General features: G+C 35.0%; 4 protein-coding genes and 1 non-coding gene across 7 annotated transcripts; 3 read left to right on the top strand and 2 right to left on the bottom strand.

Annotated features, from left to right (window-relative positions):
- The first annotated feature begins 126 nt into the window (after nt 1-126).
- Nucleotides 127-4,681, top strand: LOC101221847 (conserved oligomeric Golgi complex subunit 4). Its single transcript, XM_004140589.3, has 2 exons — nt 127-2,003; nt 3,815-4,681. The coding sequence occupies exons 1-2, from the start codon at nt 378-380 to the stop codon at nt 4,442-4,444; spliced, it is 2,256 nt and encodes a 751-aa protein (XP_004140637.1). The 5' UTR covers nt 127-377; the 3' UTR covers nt 4,445-4,681.
- A 708-nt stretch (nt 4,682-5,389) lies between these two features.
- LOC101215598 (pyruvate dehydrogenase E1 component subunit alpha-3, chloroplastic) lies at nt 5,390-8,299 on the bottom strand. The gene is made up of 3 exons (XM_004140482.3): nt 7,812-8,299; nt 6,666-7,446; nt 5,390-5,979 (listed from the first exon to the last, which is right to left on the bottom strand). Exons 1-3 carry the CDS (start codon nt 8,037-8,039, stop codon nt 5,702-5,704), a joined length of 1,287 nt encoding a protein of 428 aa, XP_004140530.1. The 5' UTR covers nt 8,040-8,299; the 3' UTR covers nt 5,390-5,701.
- Nucleotides 8,300-10,271: 1,972 nt separating this feature from the next.
- TRNAC-GCA lies at nt 10,272-10,343 on the top strand. The gene has a single exon. It is a non-coding gene; the product is annotated as a tRNA-Cys (tRNA).
- Nucleotides 10,344-10,408: 65 nt separating this feature from the next.
- On the bottom strand, nt 10,409-12,408 carry LOC101222083 (pentatricopeptide repeat-containing protein At1g05600). 2 transcript variants are annotated; one of them, XM_011658517.2, is made up of 2 exons: nt 12,179-12,407; nt 10,409-11,960 (listed from the first exon to the last, which is right to left on the bottom strand). In XM_011658517.2, exon 2 carries the CDS (start codon nt 11,856-11,858, stop codon nt 10,515-10,517), a length of 1,344 nt encoding a protein of 447 aa, XP_011656819.1. In that variant the 5' UTR covers nt 11,859-11,960; nt 12,179-12,407; the 3' UTR covers nt 10,409-10,514. The 2 variants fall into 2 exon arrangements, with proteins under 2 accessions (XP_011656819.1, XP_004140638.1); XM_004140590.3 differs by having other exon boundaries at nt 10,409-12,408.
- Nucleotides 12,409-12,921: 513 nt separating this feature from the next.
- On the top strand, nt 12,922-20,882 carry LOC101215834 (beclin-1-like protein). Of its 2 annotated transcripts, none has more exons than XM_004140483.3 (10): nt 12,922-13,277; nt 13,715-14,040; nt 14,151-14,321; nt 14,855-14,979; nt 15,609-15,657; nt 16,226-16,384; nt 16,486-16,571; nt 17,103-17,171; nt 19,278-19,427; nt 20,240-20,882. In XM_004140483.3, the coding sequence occupies exons 1-10, from the start codon at nt 13,133-13,135 to the stop codon at nt 20,487-20,489; spliced, it is 1,530 nt and encodes a 509-aa protein (XP_004140531.1). In that variant the 5' UTR covers nt 12,922-13,132; the 3' UTR covers nt 20,490-20,882. The 2 variants fall into 2 exon arrangements, with proteins under 2 accessions (XP_004140531.1, XP_011656818.1); XM_011658516.2 differs by having other exon boundaries at nt 13,081-13,277; nt 13,723-14,040.
- Nucleotides 20,883-25,318: the final 4,436 nt, after the last annotated feature.

Raw genomic sequence — 25,318 nt, 5'->3', positions numbered from 1 at the left:
CTTGTCAACATTTTGTGGTTTTTTTTATTATATTTAAAATCTGAATAAATTGTAGCAAATAAACAACAAATTCACATTTGAAAAGGAAACTTCTAATTAAATTATTGTGTACAAATAGTAAAGGTAAAAATTGTATCTTCACGGTTCACTTAATGTAATCTAAAAATTCAATTTTTCTTCAAATAGGTCCATTAATCCAAAACAAAAACTTAAGCTATTCTTCGTCAAACTGCCGGTAAGACGAAACTCGATTTCTGTATGTTCTTGTTCATGGTTGCAAATGGAAATGGAAATGGAATAGTTAAAGAAGCAGCTTGAGTTCATTTGTAGAAGAAGAAGAAGAAGGCTTTTCACCTTGAGACCCAGATCTCCAGGATATGGCTTCCACTCCCACCGGCTCTATCACCGCCATCGAAGATGACCATCACCTCGATCATCAAGACTCCATCAAATTCGGCTCAACGGAAGCACTCGAACACATTCGAACCCTCACCGACGTCGGAGCCATGACTCGTCTTCTTCATGAATGTATTGCTTACCAGCGTGCCCTAGACCTCAATCTCGACAATCTTCTCTCTCAACGCTCCGACCTCGACAAGCAGCTTGTCCAGCTTCAACGCTCTGCTGAAGTCATCGGCATTGTTGAAGCCGATGCCGATTATATGCTCTCCAATGTCACATCCACTTGTGACCTTGCTGACCAGGTTAGTGCCAAGGTTCGCGATCTTGATCTCGCCCAGTCGCGGGTTAATTCCACCTTGCTTCGTATCGATGCCATTGTTGAGAGAGGGAATTGTATTGAAGGAGTTAAGAAAGCGCTTGATTCCGAGGATTATGAATCTGCGGCTAAGTATGTGCAGACGTTTCTCCAAATTGATGATAAGTACAAGGATTCTGGGTCGGATCAGAGGGAACAATTGTTGGAATCGAAGAAACTGTTGGAGGGAATTGTTAGGAAGAAGCTCTCTGCGGCTGTGGATCAACGGGATCATTCAATGATCTTGCGATTCATACGGCTTTACTCTCCGTTAGGTTTGGAGGAGGAAGGGTTGCAGGTTTATGTTGGGTACTTGAAGAAGGTGATTGGAATGAGGTCTAGGCTTGAGTTTGAGAATTTGGTGGAGCTGATGGAGCAGCAATACCAAAATCATAATGTGGGAAGCAATCAAAACCAAATTAATTTTGTTGGGGGTTTGACGAATTTGTTCAAGGATATTGTTTTGGCTATAGAAGAAAATGATGAGATTTTGAGGAGTCTTTGTGGTGAGGATGGGATTGTATATGCAATATGTGAACTTCAGGAGGAGTGCGATTCGCGTGGATCTTTACTCTTGAAGAAGTATATGGAATATAGGAAATTGGCTCAGTTGTCGTCTGAAATCAATGCTCAAAATAAGAATTTGCTAGCTGTTGGTGGACCAGAAGGACCTGATCCTAGGGAGGTCGAGTTATACTTGGAAGAATTGTTGATGTTGATGCAGTTAGGTGAGGATTACACTGAATTCATGGTCTCCAAAATCAAGGGTTTGAGTTCTATAGATCCAGAGTTGGTTCCCCGAGCTACAAAGGCTTTCAGAAGTGGAAGTTTTAGTAAAGCAGTTCAAGATATCACAGGATTTTATGTGATTCTGGAGGGATTTTTCATGGTTGAAAATGTGAGAAAAGCAATCAAGATAGATGAGCCGGTGCCTGATAGTCTTACAACTTCTATGGTGGACGACGTGTTCTATGTTCTACAGAGTTGCTTAAGACGTGCAATTTCCACTTCGAATATCAGCTCATTGATTGCAGTTCTGAGTGGTGCTAGTAGTCTATTGAGCAATGAGTACCAAGAGGCCTTACAACAAAAAATGCGAGAACCAAATTTAGGCGCAAAACTATTTTTGGGGGGTGTTGGTGTACAAAAGACAGGGACAGAGATTGCAACAGCCTTGAATAACATGGACGTGAGTAGTGAATATGTTTTGAAACTGAAACATGAGATTGAGGAGCAATGTGCGGAGGTATAATACTTCACCTTAACATTTACTTCAAAGATAACTACTGCTGTTCTTACACTTTTAGTTTCCATTTTTCACGTTTTATGCCTTCTTTGCTTATTGTTTAAAAGGTCCTTGGAGATGACAAACCCATTTTGTTAACTTCGTAATCTGTTGTGTGCATTACACTCTTGGCCAATGAGTATTGCTTTTGACATTACTTAGCTCATCATACGGCTGATACGTCTGTTGTGTGAATTTATTAAACTGCAGTTTCCACAACTGATGTTTTGTTTTAGTTTCACTAGTTGAGTTGGATATATCCTCCATTCTTGTTTAAGAGTAGTTAAACTATCAAGTGTGTAACCTCATCGTAGAAGTCATTAATTCCCTCCTTGTCTCCCAAGTGTAGTCTCAACCCAAGACTAGGAATGAGCTGAGAGAAAGAGGCCCATTCGTCAATCTTCTCATATTTGAGGTTCCCTCCGAAGTTCAAAGCCCAAAACTGATTTCCAAACCCCAGTATTTCCAACCTCAGCAATCGATGCTTCTTTTGATTCGGGAATATTAAAAACTCCCGAAAATCCATGGCTTAGGGGGGATGTTTCCAGTTCATACTGTGGATGTGCCATCACAGCAGATTTCCGATCCAAACATATTATTGGAGACGTATTTGATAATATAGTTTCAAAATATAACACATTTTGAATAGTTTTTTAAATTGGGACTTTCTAAATCTGCTGCCAAACACCTCAAAAAACAATTAAAACATGACATAAAGCTTTATTTTTCGTTAAATCTGTAGTTTCCAATTATATGTTATTAGATTAAATAGCGCCCTTAGTTATTTTGTTTCTAGGAAGGGACCATTTTGTGCCTGGAAGCCCTTAGAAAAATCATACTCCCATAAAACAAATGAAGAACAACTCATCACATAAGGAAGTTAAAACCAAAGCAGCTATGACAAAAGCCAAAAAAGAATGAAGCCGTTACAAAAAAGGGTTCTATTAAACAGCCCTAAATATTATAGGTTTTTTTCTTTGTTTTTCAATTGACGTCACATTTTTATTACATTCATTAATGAAATTAGTACTCCTAAAAAAAGGGTTCAATTGTTCAAATTATTTAGCTTATAGACAAAAGATAAGTACAGAACTTTTTTATCGTTGACACCTAGAGGGAGGAATTACCTTGCCATAATCCTGACATCCCTAATGTGAGGCCGAATTTTGTAGTAACATGAAAGTTAGTAACAGCAGTTTATGGAATTTAGGGAGGATAGGAAGCCAAGGGGATTTGGAGAATTTTAGTTTAGAGAATTCTGGGAGTATAGCTCAGACCTCTTCAAGAGCTTTACATCAATTAATAACAGTGAGATGAGAGATGGAATGTTTTGGGAAGGTTTGAGAGCTTCAGAGCTTTTTGTCAGTTTTTTTACCTTCAGAAGATGGAATCAAATTGTTGTCCCTGAATTTGGTCTTCACTAATTTTTTAGTCTGTTTCCTTGTTCTAGACCTTCATAATTCGGTAATGCTATACAATGCTACTTTCAGCCATAGAAATGTGTAATTCTTATGGGGACTTATGAAGTAGCTCTGGATGAATAGTTTCACAATGAAGGAATGACAATCGTGTGTTGACAACATCGACATGTAGTGTTTTTTATTCTCTCATATTTCATCTCTCCCCGAAATTAATTACGTCTCGATTGGGATACTTCAATTACTGTTCTTTGCTCCATCTGAACCTGCCCGGTCCCATAATTTGTTCTGATTTTGCAGTGTTCTCCCAATATATGTTAATTAACACAAATTGTCTGGAACCACTTTTGCCAGGTATTTCCTGCGCCCGCAGAAAGAGAAAAAGTGAAATCTTGTTTATCTGAATTGGGTGACATGAGCAACACTTTCAAGCAAGCTTTGAATGCTGGCCTGGAACAATTAGTTGGAACTATAGCACCACGGATTCGCCCAGTTTTAGATACGGTTGCAACAATTAGCTATGAATTGTCTGAGACTGAGTATGCTGATAACGAAGTGAATGACCCATGGGTCCAAAGACTTCTCCATGCAGTGGAAACCAATGTGGCATGGCTTCAGCCTCTAATGACTGCCAACAATTACGACTCATTCGTGCATTTGGTCATCGACTTTATTGTCAAAAGGCTTGAAGTGATTATGGTGCAGAAAAGGTTTAGTCAGCTTGGAGGGCTTCAACTTGACAGAGATGCAAGGGCATTAGTAAGCCACTTTTCCAGCATGACTCAAAGAACAGTTCGAGATAAGTTTGCTCGTCTCACTCAAATGGCCACGATTCTCAATTTAGAGAAGGTTTCAGAGATTCTAGACTTCTGGGGAGAGAACTCGGGACCTATGACATGGAGACTTACTCCAGCAGAGGTTAGGCGTGTATTGGGTCTCCGAGTTGATTTTAAACCTGAAGCAATAGCTGCTCTTAAATTGTAAGCTTATTTTCTATACTCACAATATTACCTTATAATTCTTTGGTTATTTCATGTCAAGAAATAGCTCTCTTGGTTTTATCTTTATCTTTTCCTTTTTTTGGTTGATTTTTTCAACTTTAGTTACTTGAAATTTTAATCACAGATTCTTAAGGCAAGCAGATGTACCTTGGACGTTTAATGCTAAAATTTTTGTTGTTTTTCTTGTGAAAAGAACTATGAAAGCAACTTCTGGTCCAAATCCATTCCTCATTTTATCTAAATAAATAATGCATTCTCAGATATACAATTGCAGAAAAATTGATAATTCTTTCCTTTTTAGAAGTATAGACTGTACTTGTTTTATAAAGGACTGTAAAATTAGTTAAGTCATTTTTCTATTTTCAAAATCACTCAAAAGATGTTTTTAATCTTTTAAAATAAAATTTAATCATTTAAAACCAAAAAAATTAAAGCTTGAGTGGATCTCTAGACTCATTAAAGATGTGCAAAATTGATTGTAATTATTTCATAATCATGTCAAACCATATAATCGATTCTAATTGGGAGGATGTTAAATTACCTTTATTATTTTTTATTTTGGCTAATAACTGGAAAGCTGAAAGACTCTCAAATCTTATCTAAAAAGTGAAAGGCTCTCAATTCAGACACATGTACAATCGTAAAGGAGAGAATGCATACCAAACACTAAGTGCATGCATTGAGCTACATATGGAGCAACTCCGTCCACTGACTGAGGAAATTCTCCCTTGAATCCAAATCCAAACATTATTATAGATGTGCTTCAACTTTCATGTTTGAAAAAATACTTGAGAAGACAAACTACAGTTGAAACCTTCAAAACTTTACACCTCGGCCTAATTAAATTTAGGGCAAAAGGAGCAAAAACCAGAGTAGAAGGATGAAAACAGAATATGAAGTATGAAGTATAAAAGTTCCAAAACTACGATAGCGTTTAAACTGCTCATGATCATAATATGTAAAGCATTAAACAATGCTTCCATCTCCCACATAACTAGATTAGTAGAGGAATGTTTGTATCATACACTAAATCAAAATTGGTAAAAAGAAAAAGAAGAAAAAGAAAGAAAAAAAAAACTACAGCACAACCTGAAGAAAGGAAGGAAATTCCTAGTTGCTTCAGAAAAAAGCTAATTTAACATTCAATTACAAATAATCAGAAAATAACCCAACAGGAACAGTAAAGAAAACAAATAAAAATAAATAAAAAGACTTAGATAGACAACAAAGTTCGTGAAGTTTAGACATGTGCAGTTCCTTCTGTGAACTTGGGATCCTCACATCTGTACTTTCCATCAGGCCCAATTCCAAAGCCTTTAGGATCGGCAAAGACATTCTCTAATAACTGGCTTCTTGCTGGATGGGGGCTTTCATCTGCAAATTGAACTGCCTCCTCAACCACCTCAACTATCTTATCCTTTATTGCCTTTAGCTCCTGTTCATTGGCTAGTTTATTCTCCAACATGTACTTCTTCAAAGCTGCAATGGGATCTCTGGCAGCATAACGAGCCTTCTCATCTGCAATGGTTAAATCAGGGAATTCTTAATCCTTTGTACTTTCCGGAGTTACTATACTTAGATAAGAAACTACTACATTTGTGCGTGTAAGGTACAATGAAGAACCTGATGGGGACATCAATTTCTATCATCTATGAAGAATCAGCTTTATTGTGGGATATTCGAGGGAAGAGGAACACTAGTGTGTTTAGAGGTTTGAACAGGAACACGAGTGAGATTTGATTCCTCGTGAGTCTTCATGTCTCGCTTCGTGCTTCAGTTTCAAAGCTTTTTTTTCTTTTGTAATTATTCTCTAAGTAATATCTTACTCAGTTGTGGAAGCCCTTTCTTTAGAAGGGGTGCTTTGGTGGACGTATGTCCTTGTATTCTTACATTTTTTTTTTCAATCAAAGTTAGTTGATTCCATTTAAAAAATAAAGAAAAACAAAAAATCTAATTAACAAATGAGAAAAAATTTCGAGTTAACTAATGAGTGAATTGCAAGCGGTGCAGCTCATTAACAACCCTGAATGAATTATCCTTAAATGGCTATGATGGAGTACGAATTAAGAGATCAGCTATCATATTCACGAGAAATGAATTAAGGAACTTTGACTAGCCGTAATAATAAATGTCAAGAAGGCCAAGCAAAGGCATATTTTGAATATGACAGACCCAATTGTAGGTATGGATTTAAGAGCACTAACCTGGGTCACGGAGTTCATCTGGATCAGCCAGAGAGTGTCCTCTAAACCTATAGGTTTCACATTCCACGAGAGTCGGTCCTTCTCCTCTTCTGGCTCTTCCAATTGCCTCCTTTGCAACCTCTCTCACCTTCAAAACATCCATACCATCAACATGAACACCAGGCATTCCAAATGCAGGACCTTTTTTCCAAATCTCAGGATCTGAAGTAGCCCTCAAATGCGACATTCCAATTGCCCAAAGATTATTCTCCACAACAAATACGATTGGCAATTTCCACAGAGCTGCCATGTTCAAGCACTCGAAGAACTGGCCATTGTTGCAAGTTCCATCCCCGAAAAATGCCAATGTCACATCTTGACAGTCTGCCTCTTTTAAAACTTCTCTCTTGTATTTAGACGTGAATGCAGCACCAGTGGCCACTGGTATGCCTTCTCCAATGAAGGCAAATCCCCCAATCAGATTATGTTCTTTTGAGAACATATGCATTGAGCCACCTTGGCCACGGCAGCACCCAGTGGTCTTTCCAAAAAGCTCACTCATGACCTCACGAGATGGAACTCCCTTACTGAGAGCATGAACGTGATCACGATAAGTGCTTACTACAGTATCCCTCTGTGTAAGAAGCTTGATGAACCCAGTGGAAACAGCTTCTTGGCCATTGTAAAGGTGAACAAAACCAAACATTTTGCCTCTGTAATACATCTGTGCACACATATCCTCAAATTCTCTGCCTAATATCATGTCCTCATAGAGTACCAAACCCTCTTCTTTTGTAATCAGCTGTGTGGAGACAATAAAAGGAACCAAAAAAAGTGAAGAACTTTTAAACCAAGATGCTTCATGCAGCAAAGCAATGCACACAAAAGCTTCAGTAGAGTAAAATTTTAATTCCACTGATGGGACAAAAGAACAATATAACTTCCAATTTCAAAAAGACAATCTCAATCAAACCATCCAATTTTCCAAAAGAAAATAACAACAGGGAAACCAAAACCAACAAAAGCAAAATCGTTAAAGCTAAAATGTCATGCAACATTACCAAATCCCCCCATAATTTGCAGGACATTAAAAACCCAAATAACAAATCAATCAATACAACAAATTCAGAATCTAGAATTAAAAAAAAAAAAAAAAAAAAAAAGTACCAAATTGGAACTGGGTTTGAGCTTCTTCTCCTTGACAACATCGGAAACGGCAACAACAGGGGAAGATCGACAACGAGTATTGGATTTAGAGAGAGAAGGGAGACGAAATCGAGATCCAAGAAACTTGGAGGTGGATCTAAAGGGATCAAATAAAAGGGGTTTGTCATTGGATCTGGTGGAGTTAAGAGGAAGGGGTTGGAGGATTTTGAGTGATGAAGAGAAGGACATTGTGTGTGAGAAAGAAGAAGGGAGTAAATGGGAAAAAGGAGAGATGGGAAAATGAAAGAAAAGAGAAAAGAAGAGAAAGATATAAAAAGGGGAAGAGAATGAAGAAAGGGGCGGAGGAAACGAGGAGAAGGAGCTTGGAAATCGCCGCCTTTTCTGAGGCGTGAGGATTTTGGTGTTCGTTTTTTCACTGCAAAAGCCACAAAGATGAAATTGAAACGGAGGAGAAAGAAGAAAGCCACTCAACTAAAACCAACTACTTCCTAATTTTCTTCACATATTTATCTAAATATTAAAGTGTGTGTATTTATGAGAATTTTACTCTCAAACCAAATCACAAATATCGAAACTTTTTACTCTTTACTCCTACCTTCAAACAACAATTGTGTAATGTTTTGTTAGGTTAATTTTTCCAAATCCAACTTTGAACCTTTCTTGACATTACACTCCAAGGGTCTTCCTTTCTCGAGAACGACTATTCTTCGATAATCATGTTTGTTTTGTGCAAATATTTTAAAGATGTGTGAGAACACTTGCAAAATTTTGTTTGTTTTATGGAATTTCTAGCCAAAAATATCTTCAATTTGTTCTTAGGACTATTCATTAATTTAACATGAGTTTAACCTAAGAGATATTTTCAAATATGATAAAATAGAGTAAAATATTTACAAATATAGTAAAATGTTACTCTCGATTAGTGATAAACATTTATATTCGTCTACTAATGGTAGATAATAATAGTCCTTCATTGATATATTTTGTTATAGTTGTAAATACTTCTACAGTTTTGTCATTTAAAATAATTACCTTAAACTCATTTAACGTATTTGCTTTTATTAATTTTAAAAGGTCTATATTTAAAAATTAATATAGTTTTCTTGACCAAATAATATGTACTAATTTGAACCATTTAAATTTGAATTTGAGTATTTCAAAAGACATGCATAGTTGATAACATTTACGTTAATTATAAAATTAAAATAAAGAAACGTCAAATTTATAATTATATCGACGAAAAGATTAAAAAGGTAAAAAGCGTTGTTACTCTTGATATGATAATTCAGAAAACTCATGTTTCATAAAGACATATGAAACTGTCAAAATATTCTCTTTAAAAGATATTATAAGATGCTCGAAAATTTTCAAATGTCTAGACATCTTACATTACAACAAAACAAAAGCGATAATCTATATACCCATTCTATATGAATCTCAGATTCTCATAAAACAAAAGATCCCTAAAAAACAAAGGTTCTATGTTTAAAGTGATATTCAAGCTTCCTATTGCAATGAAAACTTTAAAGTCGAAATATAATCATTTGGTTTTGAAATTTTTGTTTGTTTTCACACGAATCTTTACCCTTAGTTTCATATGTCCTATGTAAACACAGAAGATTCATCAACTTTCATAATAAAAAACGTCTCTAAAAGTCATGTTTGGTGATTATTCTGTTTATGGTTTTTTAAAACTCAAATGGTATATTATCAATGCAAATTTAAACACGATTTTCTTTTTTGTTTGCTCGTGTATCTAAAAAAGATTATCAAAACAGTTACTATTGTCCGAGTGTGTTGGGCTCTGGCTACTGCAAATCAAAAGAATTAGAGAAAATAGAGAGAATAAGGAACAAAATGTTCAAACTATCAAAATAAGAGAAGTGAAAAGGGGCAAAGTGAGTGAAACCTAGCAAGAGCGAGAAGAAATAGAGAGAGTAAAGAACATAAAATTCTAAATACAAGGAAGCAATCGTAGTAGGAAGATCGAGAGAAAAATTGAGAGAATGAAGAGAAATAAATTCGAGAAGAGAAAACAAAGAAAGCAATACATTAATATTAAAATCACAACGAATAAATTATAAATTTTTATCTAGCCACAAATTTGTTATTTAGACTCCAAACTTTTATATACATATCAAATGGATTAAAATTGATCTCAAGTTTCAAAGTTTAAATGATACAAACTTAGTTTAAAAGTTTAAGGGTATAAATTGGAAATACTAAATTAAATAATTTTTGAAATTGTTTTACCAATATTCATCAAAATCAATATTTATTAAAAATTTCACAATGTATATATAAATGGAGTTGGATAGAATATTAGATAAAATGGAGAAGAAAAATTAATGGATAGGGAATGAGTTCACTTCAAACGTAGCATTGAATTATGGCCACTAAAATTATGCAACAAAAAACGTAAATAAAATAAATATGATACAATTAATATGAGTTTCAAACGGGTCCATAGCTCAGTGGTAGAGCATTTGACTGCAGATCAAGAGGTCACCGGTTCGAACCCGGTTGGGCCCTTTTTTTTCCTCCTGCTTTATATATTAAATAATTGATTTGTTGCTACAAACTAACAGCAAAATCAATTAACTAAACTCATTAATCAATATATCAAAAAATGAAAACAAAATGAAGTGTCATTCAATATTTTGAAAGAACCAGAATGAGATTTTTATAGTAAATACTCCAGTATCATAAAACCCTGGAACACATATCGATGCCAGCCACATCGCAACACAAAGATGAAACCAAAGAATTCCAGACACAAACATGAGGCAATTGACCTTGGCTAATCATTTCTTCCAACCACATCACAGCTTCATAGTGTTTTCCAACTGAGCAAAGACCTTTGATAAGTGTATTGAATGTGTTAGAGCAAGGGCAAAACGATTTGATTACCATCTCCTCTAAAACCTTACATGCTTCAATATATCGATTTTCGAGACAAAGTCCATGTACTAAAGTGCTGTAAGTTTCTTTGTTGGCAACAAGACCGACCTGCTTTGCCATTTTCTTCAAATACTCCATAGCCACTGTTGATTTTCCATCATCACAAAGACCCTTCAGAACGATGTTGTACAATGCAATAGTTGGAACACAGCCTCCCACTATTTGCTCTTCAATTACTTTGACTGCATCGTCAACTTTGCCTTCTTTGCATAATGAAGCTGCTTTCGCTTCATAGATCAAGGATGGTGGCCTGAAGCCTTTAGCTATCATGTGGCTAACCACTTTATCTCCCTGATCAGTCTTGTTTTCGTTATATAGATCAACAGCCATGGCACAATAGCTATCTGAACTGGGAATTCCGCCTTTGATTAAAGCTTCATTGATTAAACTCTTGATTTCCTCAATGGTGAGGTTGCTATTCCTGCATTGATCTAAGTCGATTCGGTAATGAGCCCGTTTAGGGGCTTTTAGTCCTTTCCTCAAGATCTTGCCAAGTATTTCCACAGCTTGCTCGATCTCTCCATTATCACACAAAGCAAACAGAAGGGTTCTATAAATTACTATGTCCCCGCCACCACCCTTTCGGGAAATTCTCCAAAACATGGAATACAACAAATGGATGGCCTCGTTAAGCCTACCATCTTGACACAGTCCTTTCATTACAATCAAATAACTCAGTCTATTTGGATAGCAACTTTGGTAATCCATTTCTTGAAAGACATGTAAAGCAAGCTCCGACTGACCTCTTTGGCAGAGAGATTGCATCAACAAATTCAAGGACTGAGTCCTGGATTTCACTCCCCAACCATAAGAACACTCCTGAAAAAGCTGACAAGCAGCATGAAGCTGAGATTCCTTCAACAGGATTTCTAAAAGAGTATTGAAAGTTTGTGTTCTATTGGTACAGTTAAATCTCCCAAAACTTTTAAAAAGAGATATACCATCTTCCAATAATCCATGACTAGCATACGTTTTAATTGCAAATGAAAATACAGAATCTTTGCATTCACAAGAGTCATCTCTCATCTGATCCATCACTTCTCTCATCTCGGAAACTCTGCCCGAGTTTCCGAGTATATTGATCATTGTGGCATACACTGGACCATTGTGCCGATAATCTGGGTACCTACATTTGGCTTCCTTAAACAGTTGGTAAGCTGTTTGGGGATTATTCTGCTTCCTAATAATCTGAGATAAACATGTGGGCGTTAAAATCCTTGGCCACCTAATACTCATACCTACTTAATTGGTGGTATGTTTAATCAATAACATACTTATATTTGAAACAAGTGACCAAAATCTTATCGAACTTCATAAAAAATGAAGAGAAATTTGACGAATTTTAGGCAAGACTTTTTGACAAACACCTAATGGGCAGACAGGAAGTTGAGAGCTTTGAAATTTACCAGCTAGGTGGGATTATCTGTCCTATCTTATAATCAACTTCAGCGCTTGAAAAAAAGGTATCTTGGATCGAATTTGGCTAAGAATATGGCCTTCTCCTTTTCCCGGAGACGGAAACTCTTCAGCTGATTCCCTTCAATGGAATTCGGGCGCGCCTCCTAAATACTCAATTTCAACTTGCTTTTATATCATTTTTATTTTTACGAAACTATCATATAATTTAAACTTTTGCTATATATAAAATTTACTTTTTTTTTTTTTTTTTTTTATAATTTCTCTCTTTATGAATGTTTTAGTTTTATTTTGTAATATATGAAAATGCTTTATTTCTACTTTGTTTTATTGGTTAAATAAAAAAAAAATAGTGTCAAATTGAACTTAAGTGTCATACTGTATCAATCTCAAAGTTAAATATTTTTCAAAATTAAAAGGTATTACTTACAATTTTCTTTCTTATCCCTAAACTTCAATATTCTTAAGTTTTAAGAAAATATAATTAAATAATAAAACTTCTTGTAAAAATATTTACAAATATAATAAAATATTACTATTTTTATATTGTATTATAATATATATATATAATACTCTATTAGAAATTTATAAATATTTTGATAGAATTTTTATAAAAATAGTAGATTTTACTATTTTAAAAATATGTTTGTATTTTGATTTATTTTAAAATAATCTAGAAAATAATAAATTGATATAACATTTAATATAGGTGTTTTAGTTTAATAGACCGAAGGAGAGATAAATTAAAATTTTGGATTATAGAGGAAAAATGATTAGGGTCTTAATATTTTACAAATTTTATTTTTATCCCCTAATTTTAGTTTAATGAATGATCTCAACGTAAAGATTATTATTAATCATTTTGTTGGTTTTCTTCGTTCTTCCGCGCAAAGGTTTGGATAAACAACAATTACTCATTTTTCACGTTTCAATCCCAACGATCGATGGGTGACAGAAAATCCGTTCGGATCCCGCCGGCGGACCCGAATCTTCCTCGATTCGGCTGCCAGAACTGCGGCCAGTCTTTATGCTTCGTCGGCGTCGACACCCATGCTGATAAGTTCATTAATGATCCTTCTGCTCGATCCGGTGAATCTCTCTACTCTTAATTTAATGTGTTTTTTATCTTCGCGCTTTTGGTGTCTAATAGTACTTTGAATTTATGTAGTTATTTACGCAATTTCTTGCCCTTCGCTCCAGATTGTGGTGCGATAATTTGAACGTTATAGCTCAGTTGAATGATAGTGCTATACTGGATATGGGGGAACTTACAAAAATTTTGGCGAAATTGTCTTAGTTGTTGAAGAAACCATATGGGAGAGATTGTGGCCTAAATTAATAAAGCCCGGCGGAAAGAGAGGGAAAAAGATGTGTGAATGATTTTAAGTTTGATAATTTACGTATGGGCAATCAATTAACCTTCTGGGGTCTTAAGTAGCAAGGCATGTTTGGGGATTAGTTTAATGTTTAGACGTCAAGTTGTATGATTCTTTTAATGAATATGTTCTGGTGATAAACACGATCAGGGATGCAGGGGTCTGCAGCTCATGGGGCCAGTAGCATGTTAGCTTCAACGCGTATGGATAATTCCTTTGTTGTGTTGCCAAAGCAACGGCCCCAATCGCATGGAATTCCTCGTCCTCGTGAGGGGGCTGGTCAGGCTGATATGGGACAAACTGGAAAGGCAATGGATGAATCTTTTGTGGTTGTGTATAAGAATGAATCTCCATCTGATGGAGGTGGAATGCATATACCATCACCTGATGGGGCAATGCAGCCAAATAATTCTGGGTTTCACTCTACTATAACTATCTTAAAACGTGCTTTTGACATTGCGAAAACTCAAACTCAGGTACTCTAAAGCAAAGGAACTTGAACTTTGTTTCAATTTCATTCTGATTAGATTTCTTGAAAGTTTTGAGGAACTGATTAAAAACTGTATGCCTATATTTCTTTTTCCAGGTCGATCAGCCTTTGTGCCTGGAATGCATGAGGATTTTGTCTGATAAACTTGATAAGGAGGTTGAAGATGTGAACAGGGATATTAAGGCATATGAAGCCTGCCTCAAACGCTTAGAGGGGGAGTCGCGAAACATTCTCTCTGAAGCTGATTTTCTTAAGGAGAAATTAAAGGTACAATTCAAGATATATATTTAGGCATTTTGTTTTCTAATCAACATATGCTGATTCTCTTATTTTGAAACGATGGCATGACTTTGAAAGTTATGGACAAAATTTTCTTGAGATATTTATTTTATTTGAGTTTAAGGTTTGTGGTTGTCTAAAGATTCAATAGCAGAGATGTATTTTTCCCCTTGTTCAGGCATATGGAAGAATACAACTGCGCAGATAAAAAAAATGTCTTTGCTTTTGAGCGTCATGATTATTATATTATTGTTATAAAAAAACATACATCTCTGCTATTATGATCTTAATTATATTATTGTAATACCTAAAATTGTATATTTTAAGCATCATGGTTATTATATTTTTTATTTAAGAGATAGAAGTCTTTTTGTATTCAAACAATTGTCAAGTTCATAATTTTTACTCATATTTTTGGTAAAGATTCAAATTGAATCAGTTATTTAAAAGAAACAGGGCATATGAATTTTAATCGATAGATTGAATCTGGCTGTTTTTATCTTCTACCTTTTCCGGTTTAGATTGAGGAAGAAGAGAGAAGGCTTGAAGCGGCCATTAAAGAGACAGAGAACCAGTTTACGGAAGTAAATGCTGAACTAAAAGAACTGGAGCTTAAGTCTGTTCGATTTAAGGAATTGGAAGAGAGGTAATTGCCATTTTGTTTTATTAGGAACCTAAGCTTTTTATTGGTTATTGTAAATGTACACAATAAGAAAGTAACCAAACCATATTAAAGGAGTGCTAAGTCACCAATGAATTTCAAAACTTAATCTTCAAAACAATAAGAGAGTAACCAAACCTCCGTTGGTATTTGTATTTCTATAGACAATTTTCGGAGATCCCATTTTCCCCTTCAGGCTATCAGAAAAGTGGGGAGTAATTGATAATCTTGGAAAAAAGAACTATACGAGGGGAATCCAACCTTTATATTTGTTGGTCAGATCATTGAATCTGTGGAAACCATTACTATGATGAACCAACCTTTGACCTAGGCTAAAAAGTAAACCTAATAACTGAAATTAATTATGCTGGAAAAAGTTAATACTGATTAAAACAATATAAAGCAAATTACAAATAATGTTCCTACTAGCTTAATCACTCCTAACCCCTTGCTTTGATCCCCTAGTCAAGATGTTTTCTTTTACTGGTGTTTAGATTCATCCATGCCTCCACTTACGGTTTATATCTTTCAATTTTTAGATCTTTTTGGTTGACAAAGAAGTTCTTGAGATACTTTTAGGTTGGTGACTGCTTCTTGTATTCATTGAATGACAGGTATTGGCATGAATATAATAATTTTCAGTTTCAATTAACTTCACATCAGGTATGCCCTTTATTTATTTTCTAAGCATTTAAATTTCATAGGAACAATGATGGTGTAAATAATTGTGTTTCTATTTTGTTGCTGGACTCAACCAAGTCTTGTATGATTTCAATTTCAATAAAGCCCAAAGAAGTGAATGGAGCCTTATATGGTGAGGGAGATGTAGAATCGGCCTGATATCTTGTTTTGGTCTAGCTTGATTGTAACAAATGTCTAAGTTCTAATTATAGGACTAACTTTGATCATCCAATTATGGAGTTACATGCATTGGATATAAAATATTCTCAGAATATTTTATTAAAGGAGTTAGATGATGACCTGATCTTTTTAACCTTGTGAAGATTGAGACTACGTTGCAGTAGTTTTCTAGCTTTAACTAGCTACAGCGTATATATATGTATATATATAATTGGATCCCATTAACGATTAATTTTTCAACTATGAATTAATTCATAATCATCCTCTACGTGACAATGTTGAGTGCTGAAACAAAAATGAATTTCTACCTAATCTTGACATTTTGAGCAACTTTTTTATTACATCGTTGAATAAATGATGACTTTAACAGGAAGAGAGAGATGCAATTTTAGCAAGAATAGAAGTTTCACAAGCACACTTGGAATTGTTGAAGCGAACAAATGTGCTCAATGATGCATTTCCCATTTGGCATGACGGAGATTTTGGAACGATTAACAATTTCCGGCTTGGACGTCTTCCTAAGATCCCAGTATGGAAACTAAGCACATTCCATTGTACCTGTGTTTTCAGAATTTTTAGTCATTAGACTTTAACTTCTTTTTCTGCTAACTTTTATGTTGAAACACTTAGGTTGAATGGGATGAAATAAATGCTGCATGGGGACAAGCTAGCCTTCTTCTTCATACAATGTGCCAGTATTTCAGGCCAAGATTTCAGTATCCTTTTCTGAGTAATAATTTTTGTGAAGCTTAGAAATATTCAGTTCTGCACAATCTTTAAGTTGCTTTTTCTTGAGAATCGTCCTTTGATTATTACTTTGGCATTGGTGTTCTGGATTGATTGAGATGAAAGGATGTTTAAACTTTTAACATAGTGGAAACCCAAGGTCTGAGAGAAAGCAAGTTGCTCAGCTATTTTAGAATGGAAATTTTTTGGAAAAGAAAACCAAAAATCTGTGCATTAGAGAGTTGTTTCTTGTAATGAACAACATATTAGAAAAATAGGTTCTAAATAATTTAGTTAAATTGGTAACTTTAACAACAACAAATGAAAAAGATGACTTAGAAAGGTGAATTCCACTCGGCATTCTGGTCTTGGAACGTTGTTGGATAAAATATTTACAGTTGATTGTTTTGAACTTTCATTCTGTGAACCAATAGGATATTTTGGTGTCTAGAATCAGCTTAACTAATTTAGGGATCCAGATTAAATAATGAACCTCTTTTCTTTAATTTGTTACTTCATAGATATCGGATAAAAATACTTCCAATGGGAAGCTATCCTCGCATCATGGACAATAACAATACATATGAACTGTAAGTAAATAGTGTTTTATTTTTATTTTTGTAAATTCCATTACTATAATGAAATTGATTGGGTTTCAGTGTATATTCTTGCTTATATATTGAAAAGAAATTAAAAAAAGGAAAATAAAATCTATTTTACCTTTTGTTTTATTTATGTTTTTATAGAAATAATTGCTTTCATAAGGAAAATGAAAGTTTAGGAGGGCATATAAAACGTCAGCCCTAAAAAAAAACCTCATTGGAGAGGTTGGCTATCTAAGTACAATGTTGCCTAGATAGTAATTTCAAAAAGCCTTCGAAAGCAAATCCAAAGAGAAAATATGAAATCTTACTGAGGACCAAACCTCAGTAGGGTCCCACTAATGGGGGAGGGGTCCAACAAGAAATGAAAGAATGACCGGGAGAAAACCCTCAAGAAGATTATGACTCCAAACACAAACAATCTCCTTGATTCTGTTCCAAAGGGTTTTCCAGCTCCTTAGGATCAATCTCCTCGATTCTATTCCAAGCAATAACCTTTCCACTCTCGTAGAATGGAGACCCTCCACCAAAAAAAATATTAGCCTTAAAGGAAAGATGCCAAAGCCACATATTCTCAATGTGGAAAGAACTCGGAGCCAAACTCTGAGAACCTTGAGTCAAAATAATAGGCCAGTGATCCAAAGTGACTCTCAGCACCCTCGATTGTCTAGGACTACCAATAATCCAATCTTCTAAAAGCGAGGTCTATCCATCTTTGTTGGTGCTCTTCAATTAGCCTAAAGTATACTTCCCATTCAGCTAAGGAGGGTAAAATAGTTTACCCTCGTAAATGAAACTAAGGTACCTCATAGATTTGGTAATCCTGCATCCTGAAGCCTTTTCCACCTGGATAGCTGACAGCATTAAGATCACTAGCCACATAGCACTTGAAACTGCAGTATCAAAATGTTGGAACTCAACCCTCCAACAAGAGTGTTTAAAAATATATGATCACTGTATTGATATAGTAAACGATACAAGATAGAAATCAAATTGATAAAAGAATCAATTCGATGAAACAAGCAGAAAATAAAACTCCCACTCTCTGTAATTCTCTCTTTCAAGAATTTCCAGAAATGCCTTCCACTACAAAATACTCAATGTTCTCTCTCTCTCTCCCACTTCTTTATAAACTACCTCCCACTCATTGTGGTCCCCTCCTATTCAGTTACATAATAACATAATAACTAACTTACTCTCCCTCCTAATTTTCTATTTTCTTTTTCCTCCTACTATACTGGTGGATTATTGGTGGTCTAACACAAAAGAGGCTCCCTAGCTAATACTACAGCTTTCCTACCCCTAGTTTGTGGAGGTCCATTTAAAATTCCTCGCCATCAAAGTCATAAAAAAAATAGTTAGGGAAAAATCTCCCTCCACCTTCCTTTTACCTGAGTTTGAAGTGGGCAATAATCTAGAAATTTTTTCAGCTATCACATTCCAGCCTGAGCCATTTTTCCCTTCCAGGAAGAATACATGCGACCTCCTCCCTTTGAAAGCTGATCCATACTCCCCCTAGAATTCCAAAGGGAATAATTATACTTATTGTTCTACTCAAAACATTTTCTTGCATTCAATGCTTTTATTTTCTCCATTTAAGTTTTATAGTATCTATTATCTTATTATTCGCCTTTGTTTTTGTTTCTTGGTATCATGTATTTTTTAGCATTAGCCTCTTTTACATTTTATCTAGGAAAAGTCTGTTTTCTTTTTTAAAAAAAAAAATATAAAACGTTATAGTCTATAGACTTGCAGTAAAGAGTGTTTTGGTTCTAATTTTGTAAGTTTCATTAATGCAATGAAACTGAATGGCTCAAAGTATATTCTTCCCATATATTGAAAAAGAAAAAAAGAAAAAAAGAATAATATTTCTTACTATAATGCTCCAGTCTGATTCCCGTTCTTTTGTGGACAAGACACATTGGAGACATTTGGTGAAACACTCAAATACAAGGATAGATGTTTATTTATTTTAAATATTATTATTTTTAATAACAATAAATAATATTAATGCCCACGTTTTTCATGTTTTAGTTTCCAATTTTTTGAAACGTTCTTCAGGACTCTTGATTTGATATGTTAGTAATTCAATAGGTTTGGACCAGTGAACTTGTTTTGGAGCACACGTTATGATAAAGCCATGACGTTGTTCTTGACTTGCTTAAAGGAATTTGCTGAGTTTGCCAATTCTAGGGATCAGGAGAACAACATACCGCATGAGAAATGTTTCAAATTGCCATATAAGTAAGTTCCATTATTTTGGATATCATTTATCCTGCATGTGTATGATTGCATTTATTTCATTTGATTATGTTTTGATGTTTAATTGTAGTATTTATTTTTGGGTGTCGATTAGGAATCTTCTATGTGCTTACTGCTGAAACAATATTTTTCTAACACAAGTAACAACAAATATAAACAAGTGCTTTGGTTGATTTAACTTAGACTTCAGTGAACGTGCCCAATGACGTGGATTGTTTGAGTTATCATGTAGTTCAGTTCTCAATATATTTTTATTCTACGATATTTCTTTACTGTGTTTATGCATGTATAGTTTCTTGCTCTTCCTATTACTTGGCTACATTAAGGCACAATATTATTATTAAAAGAAAAAGAAAAAGTCTTCGGAAAACTGTGTATGAAACGTAGACGTTAGGATGATTAAGCAGATTCGTATTGGGGATAAATGGAGTTCCAATTAAGTAGTTTCATTCCGGAAATAAACAGAGTTTATGTTTATCTCATGACACTTGTTAAATGCACCATGTTTAAGTCTAACACATAATGACCAGCAAAGATAAGGTACGAAACAACAAGAAACAACGTTAGAAACATATTAGAGGACACAGAGATGATCGAAATAGGCTTTTTATCCCAAGTAGTAGGTTGAAAACCATCCAGGTACAAGTAATTAAGATCGAAAAGTCATGCAGGTACAAGTACTGGAATCATAATGTATTTAGCACAATACGGTAGTTCATTTGTTTGTGCCTAATCTCTGTATTGTGGCATCAAAACCTAGCTTGCTTTCTGATCATCATCGAACAATGCTGCAGGATTGAGAACGACAAGGTCGAAAATTATTCCATCACGCAAAGCTTCAACAAACCAGAGTATTGGACAAGAGCTCTCAAGTATACTCTCTGCAATTTGAAATGGGCTCTCTACTGGTTTGTTGGCAATACAAATTTCCAGCCCCTTTCTGCAATCACCTCATCACACGACAAAGTTCCTTCGGTTGGCTCTTTTTATACAAAGCGCGGGGCCGACTCCAAGTCTGACTATAGAAATTCTTCAAGCAGGTGATGACAAGTTGCAAGCATAACTGAATCTGTACAGGAAGTCTAGGATTTAGTCTCTCTCTCTCTCTCTGTGTCCGTGCACACATGAAGTCGTATTCTTTTAGAGGTTCATTGCTGTTTCTTCACTAACTATTCAACTAGATAGCAAGACAATAGGTTGATGATGCTTGTCTTGTTTTTTGAATAGATAATGATTGGCCATAATGTCAATTTAAAAGAACCTTTGAATTAGAAGAATACCGTGTGTGTTTGTGTGCATGTTCATGTTCTGTGAGCTTCTAGCTTGCTGAACTCTATTCTACATTTGGGACAATTTTCTAGTATTGTCGTAGTACATACTCCATTTTTTTCACAATATGAATTAGTGAAATAAATAATGCTTTGATGTTTAATGTTATTACACCCTACATCATTGAATAATGTTGATTTGGCTGACAATAAAGTCACATGTAAATGAGAGCTGCCCTCATCATTTAATATAAAAAAATATCTGTATTGCTTCCTACAATGAGGGCTTCTTTATATAGAAAGTTTGGCAGTGAGAAGATTGAGACACCGGGAAGAAATAATAGTGAAGCCAAATGCAGCTGAAATTGTGAGTGGAAAATAAATTAATTGACCGTCCAATTCAATGCAAATTTGCATTAGAAGATTAGACACTGCTATCATTTTAGATGAATCTTTCTACAGCTTCTTCTATTATCTCATTTGAAAAGCAACCTTTGGTGCCGCTTAAGCTGACTAATAAATGTAAACTTGAGCTCGAAAGCAACAAACAAGCGATGTTGCAACTTGCGAGAATGTTATTGACTTTAATACGTCCTTACTAGAGTATTGGAGTCAACAATGTTAGCGCTTTGAAAAGATTACATGATGCTAGGGCTTGACTAAGAATCTCACAAGTACTTAAACTAGTTTAGAGACAAGAGCACCTTGACTTATTAGTCAGGTTTTGGTTTATTTGAAGCCAGCTGAAAAACAGATGTGTGTTCATTTCACTTTTTTTATCTACACGGAGATGGATTTTTCAGTTAATATATGTTTAAAATTTATTGAAAAAAAGAATCATAATCACTTTTCTTTTCTTCTATAATTATTTATGTGGTGCCATTTGATTGCTGACCCTTGAGCCAAACCCAAAGGGTTCATCAAGGTCACACATCCACTATTAAAACATATCAAAAAGTTGGATAATCAAACACAACAATCTCTAATAATTTTTAGTAATCTTAATTGAAACATCTCAATTTGGAACCTCCATTATTTTCAATCATATAAGAATCTTGGACTAAAGAGGGATATGATTACCGAAATTTCCTTTAAAAAAATCTTAAATGTAGAAAATTTTGTATACAAGAAAGAAAAAAAAAAAAATATATATATATATATATATATATATATATATATATATATATGTAGACTAATACTGTTCCGTAGCTAGTCCAAATAATTCAATTTTAAAAAACATGAAAGATATTTTTTTACTAATTTTTTAATTTAACAATTAGATATATAAGTTGTTTAAAAACAGATTTGAAAAATGGGTTATGTCAAGGAATTTATCCCCCACATCCCTATCCTAAAAACTATTGGTGGAAAAAACTTCCCCAATCTTGTAATCTTCCAAAATAATGAGTGCAAGTTAGTCCAATTTACAATAATTAAAAATGGAGACATCATGGCCCATAAAAAATACTTAACTAAATCCTAGTGTTCATCTTCCTTCTATTAAATTTTTAGTTCTCAATTCTTTTAACAATATATTTAATTAACTATATCATAGCCTATCAGCTTAAATTTTTTAACTTCACCCCACGATTAAACATGTATCAAATTTCATTTCTAGATTTTAGTTACTATATATATATATATATATAAAAGAAAGTACTAAGGCATAATGTAAATAAACATTTTCCTGATTTATTTGTATTGAATAGGGCATATAAATAGACAATTATTACAACTGCTTTAATAACAAAAATATGCCAGTGTAACAATAATGATGACGACTAAAAACTAATTGGGTTAGTTAACTCTAATACCCCTTCCCCCCAAGATGGACTTAATGGAGTGACTACACGCATCTTGGAAAGTAAAGGAGTAAGAGCATGGGACGGAAGTGGTTTGGTAAAGATGTCAGCAAGTTGTTGACTGGAACGTAGTGGCAGCAATTTGATCTGATGTTGGAGGACCTTTTCACGAACAAAGTGACAATCAAGCTCGATGTGTTTCGTTCGTTCATGGAAAATAGGATTGGAGGCAATGTGGATGGCTGCATCATTGTCACAATACATGACAGCAGGTGATGGAGACATAATGTAAAAGTCCTTCATCAATTGATTTATCCAGGTGAGTTCACTAGTTGTTGTGGCAAGAGCACGATATTCTGCTTCTGCTGAAGAGCGTGATACAGTGGTTTGTTTCTTTGCCTTCCAGGATATTAATGCCTCTCCTATGAATATGCAAAATCCAGTGGTAGATTTTCGGGAGTCAATGCATGACGCCCAATCTGCGTCACTGAACGCTTTTAGGTGAAAGGATGAGGACTTTTTGAGAAGTATGTCTTGGTTGGGACAACCCTTTAGGTACCGTAAGAGTGTTTGAACAACAAGCAAATGTGTCTGTCGAGATTGAGCTACATATTGGCTCAACTTATGTATTGCAAACGTAATGTCATGACGTGAGACAGGGAGGTATAGAAGTCTGCCAATGAGACATTTGTATGCTGATGGATCAGAAAGTACTTCTCCAGAATCACATTGAAGTTTTAGGTTGGGATCCATGGGTAAAAGTGATGGTTTTAAAGCTAAGAAACTAGTGTCTTCAAGTAGTTGAAGGGTGTACTGTCTCTGTGAAAGAAAGGGACCATCTGATGATCTTGCAAGTTCCAATCCAAGAAAGTATTTTAAGGTGCCAAGGTGTTTGAGTTTGAAGCAAGTATGGAGGTATTTCTTTAAGACTTCAATATGGAATGTTGATGGGCCAGTAATTATTATGTCATCCACGTAGACTAATAATGCTAAGAAAGATTCCCCTGTTCCTTTAATGAATAAAGAATAATCGGACTTTGATTGTGTAAAACCAAGTTGTAGTAGAGTAGTGGAGAATTTTTCAAACCATTGTCTCGATGCTTGTTTTAAGCCATAAATTGATTTATTAAGTTTGCATACAAGTTTGGTATGACTTGAGGATACATTATGTTTATAGTCGAAAGGAAGATCCATGTATACGGTTTCAAATAAGTCTTCATTAAGAAATGCATTGTTGACATCTAATTGTATTAATGGCCAGTCAAAGGAGACAGCAAGTGTAAAAAGTACCTTGACAGTGACAAGCTTAACAACAGGTGAAAATGTCTCCATGTAATCTAGGCCTTCTTGTTGAGTGTAACCCTTGGCTACCAATCTTGTTTTATACCTTTCAATGGATCCATCAGCTTTATGTTTGATTTTATAAACTCATTTACACCCAATGGAATGTTGATCCTTTGGTAATGGAACTACTGTCCAGGTGTTGTTTTGCTCCATAGCTATCAACTCATCATTAATTGCTTGTCTCCAATGTAAGTGGGTTATGGCTTGGTGATAGTATTGAGGTTCGTAGGTGGATGAGATGGTGAGAGCAAAATGTCTGTGGTTTTGGGAAAGTTTGTCATAGAACAGATATTTTTGTAGTGGGAATTTTGGCTTGGATAATGGGGGTTGGTTTAATAGGAGGCCACAGTGAAACTCTTGTAAGTAGGATGGTGGTTTTGAGATTCTACAAGATCTCCTTATTGCTGGATTGTGAGGAGGTGTTATGCTGGTATTTTCAGCATTTTGATGAGTTTGGGATTCAACATTCTGCTATGTTTTCGATTCATCAATGGTTTCTTCAATACTGTTGAATTCAGTATTATTGGGAATGTCATCATCAGGGCTGCTTATCACTGGTGGTTGATCATGTTGCTGGCTGCAAATTGGCTGAGAGATTGTAGCATTTCTTGAGAATACTAAATCTGGAAAAGGATCAACAACTTCTTCAGTGTTAGTAATTATATGGAAGGGAAAAATGGATTCATGAAAGATGACATCCCTTGATATGAAAACTTTTTTATGTTGAATATCAAAGAGTTTGTATCCCTTTACTCCTGGTGGATATCCGATGAAGACAGCTGGAGTGGCTCGTGGATGGAACTTGGATCTTTCTGAAGTGAGAGTGGATGCAAAGCATAGGCATCCAAAGGTTCTGAGTGAGTTGTAAACAGTTTGTTGTCCAAATAATCGATAGTAAGGAGTTTCCAGTTGTATGATTGGTGATGGTAGTCGGTTAATCAGATAGGCTACAGTCAAGACACAATCCCCTAAGAACTTGATAGGTACAGTCAAGACACAATCTCCTAAGAAATGACATTACGTGTTCTGTTTGGAAATGGGTTTGAAGATTCTTTACTCCTCCACATGAACACTTTCCACAGGAACAAGAAGGACGGTATACAGCTAATTCATTCCATAGTGTCTAGAGTCTTGCAAACTATGTAATGACCGACTGCTGGTCTTGAGTGAGATTTGATAGTTCTCTGCACAATTGAAAAATGTGTGGTTGATTCTGTCGTTGATATCTATGTTGGAGATCTAGCCAAATACTGGCTGCAATTTCCTTTGTAAGTTTAGGATCCAGGCAATGACGATACTGTTGCAAATAATCCAAGAACTTTGAAGGGCATCTGTGGGGCATGTTAAGGTTCCATCAATGAATCCAACTTTATCTTGACAGTGAGGCCAAGAAGGCACGGTTCCAAGAAGTATAGTTTGATTCGGTGAGGAGATTGGATGCAATAACCAAATTGGTGTT

Source organism: Cucumis sativus, chromosome 6, assembly GCF_000004075.3.
Source record: "Cucumis sativus cultivar 9930 chromosome 6, Cucumber_9930_V3, whole genome shotgun sequence".
In the NCBI taxonomy this organism is placed as follows: domain Eukaryota; kingdom Viridiplantae; phylum Streptophyta; class Magnoliopsida; order Cucurbitales; family Cucurbitaceae; genus Cucumis; species Cucumis sativus.
Note: the sequence above shows the minus strand (reverse complement) of the source record. Positions and strands in the feature narration are given on the sequence as shown.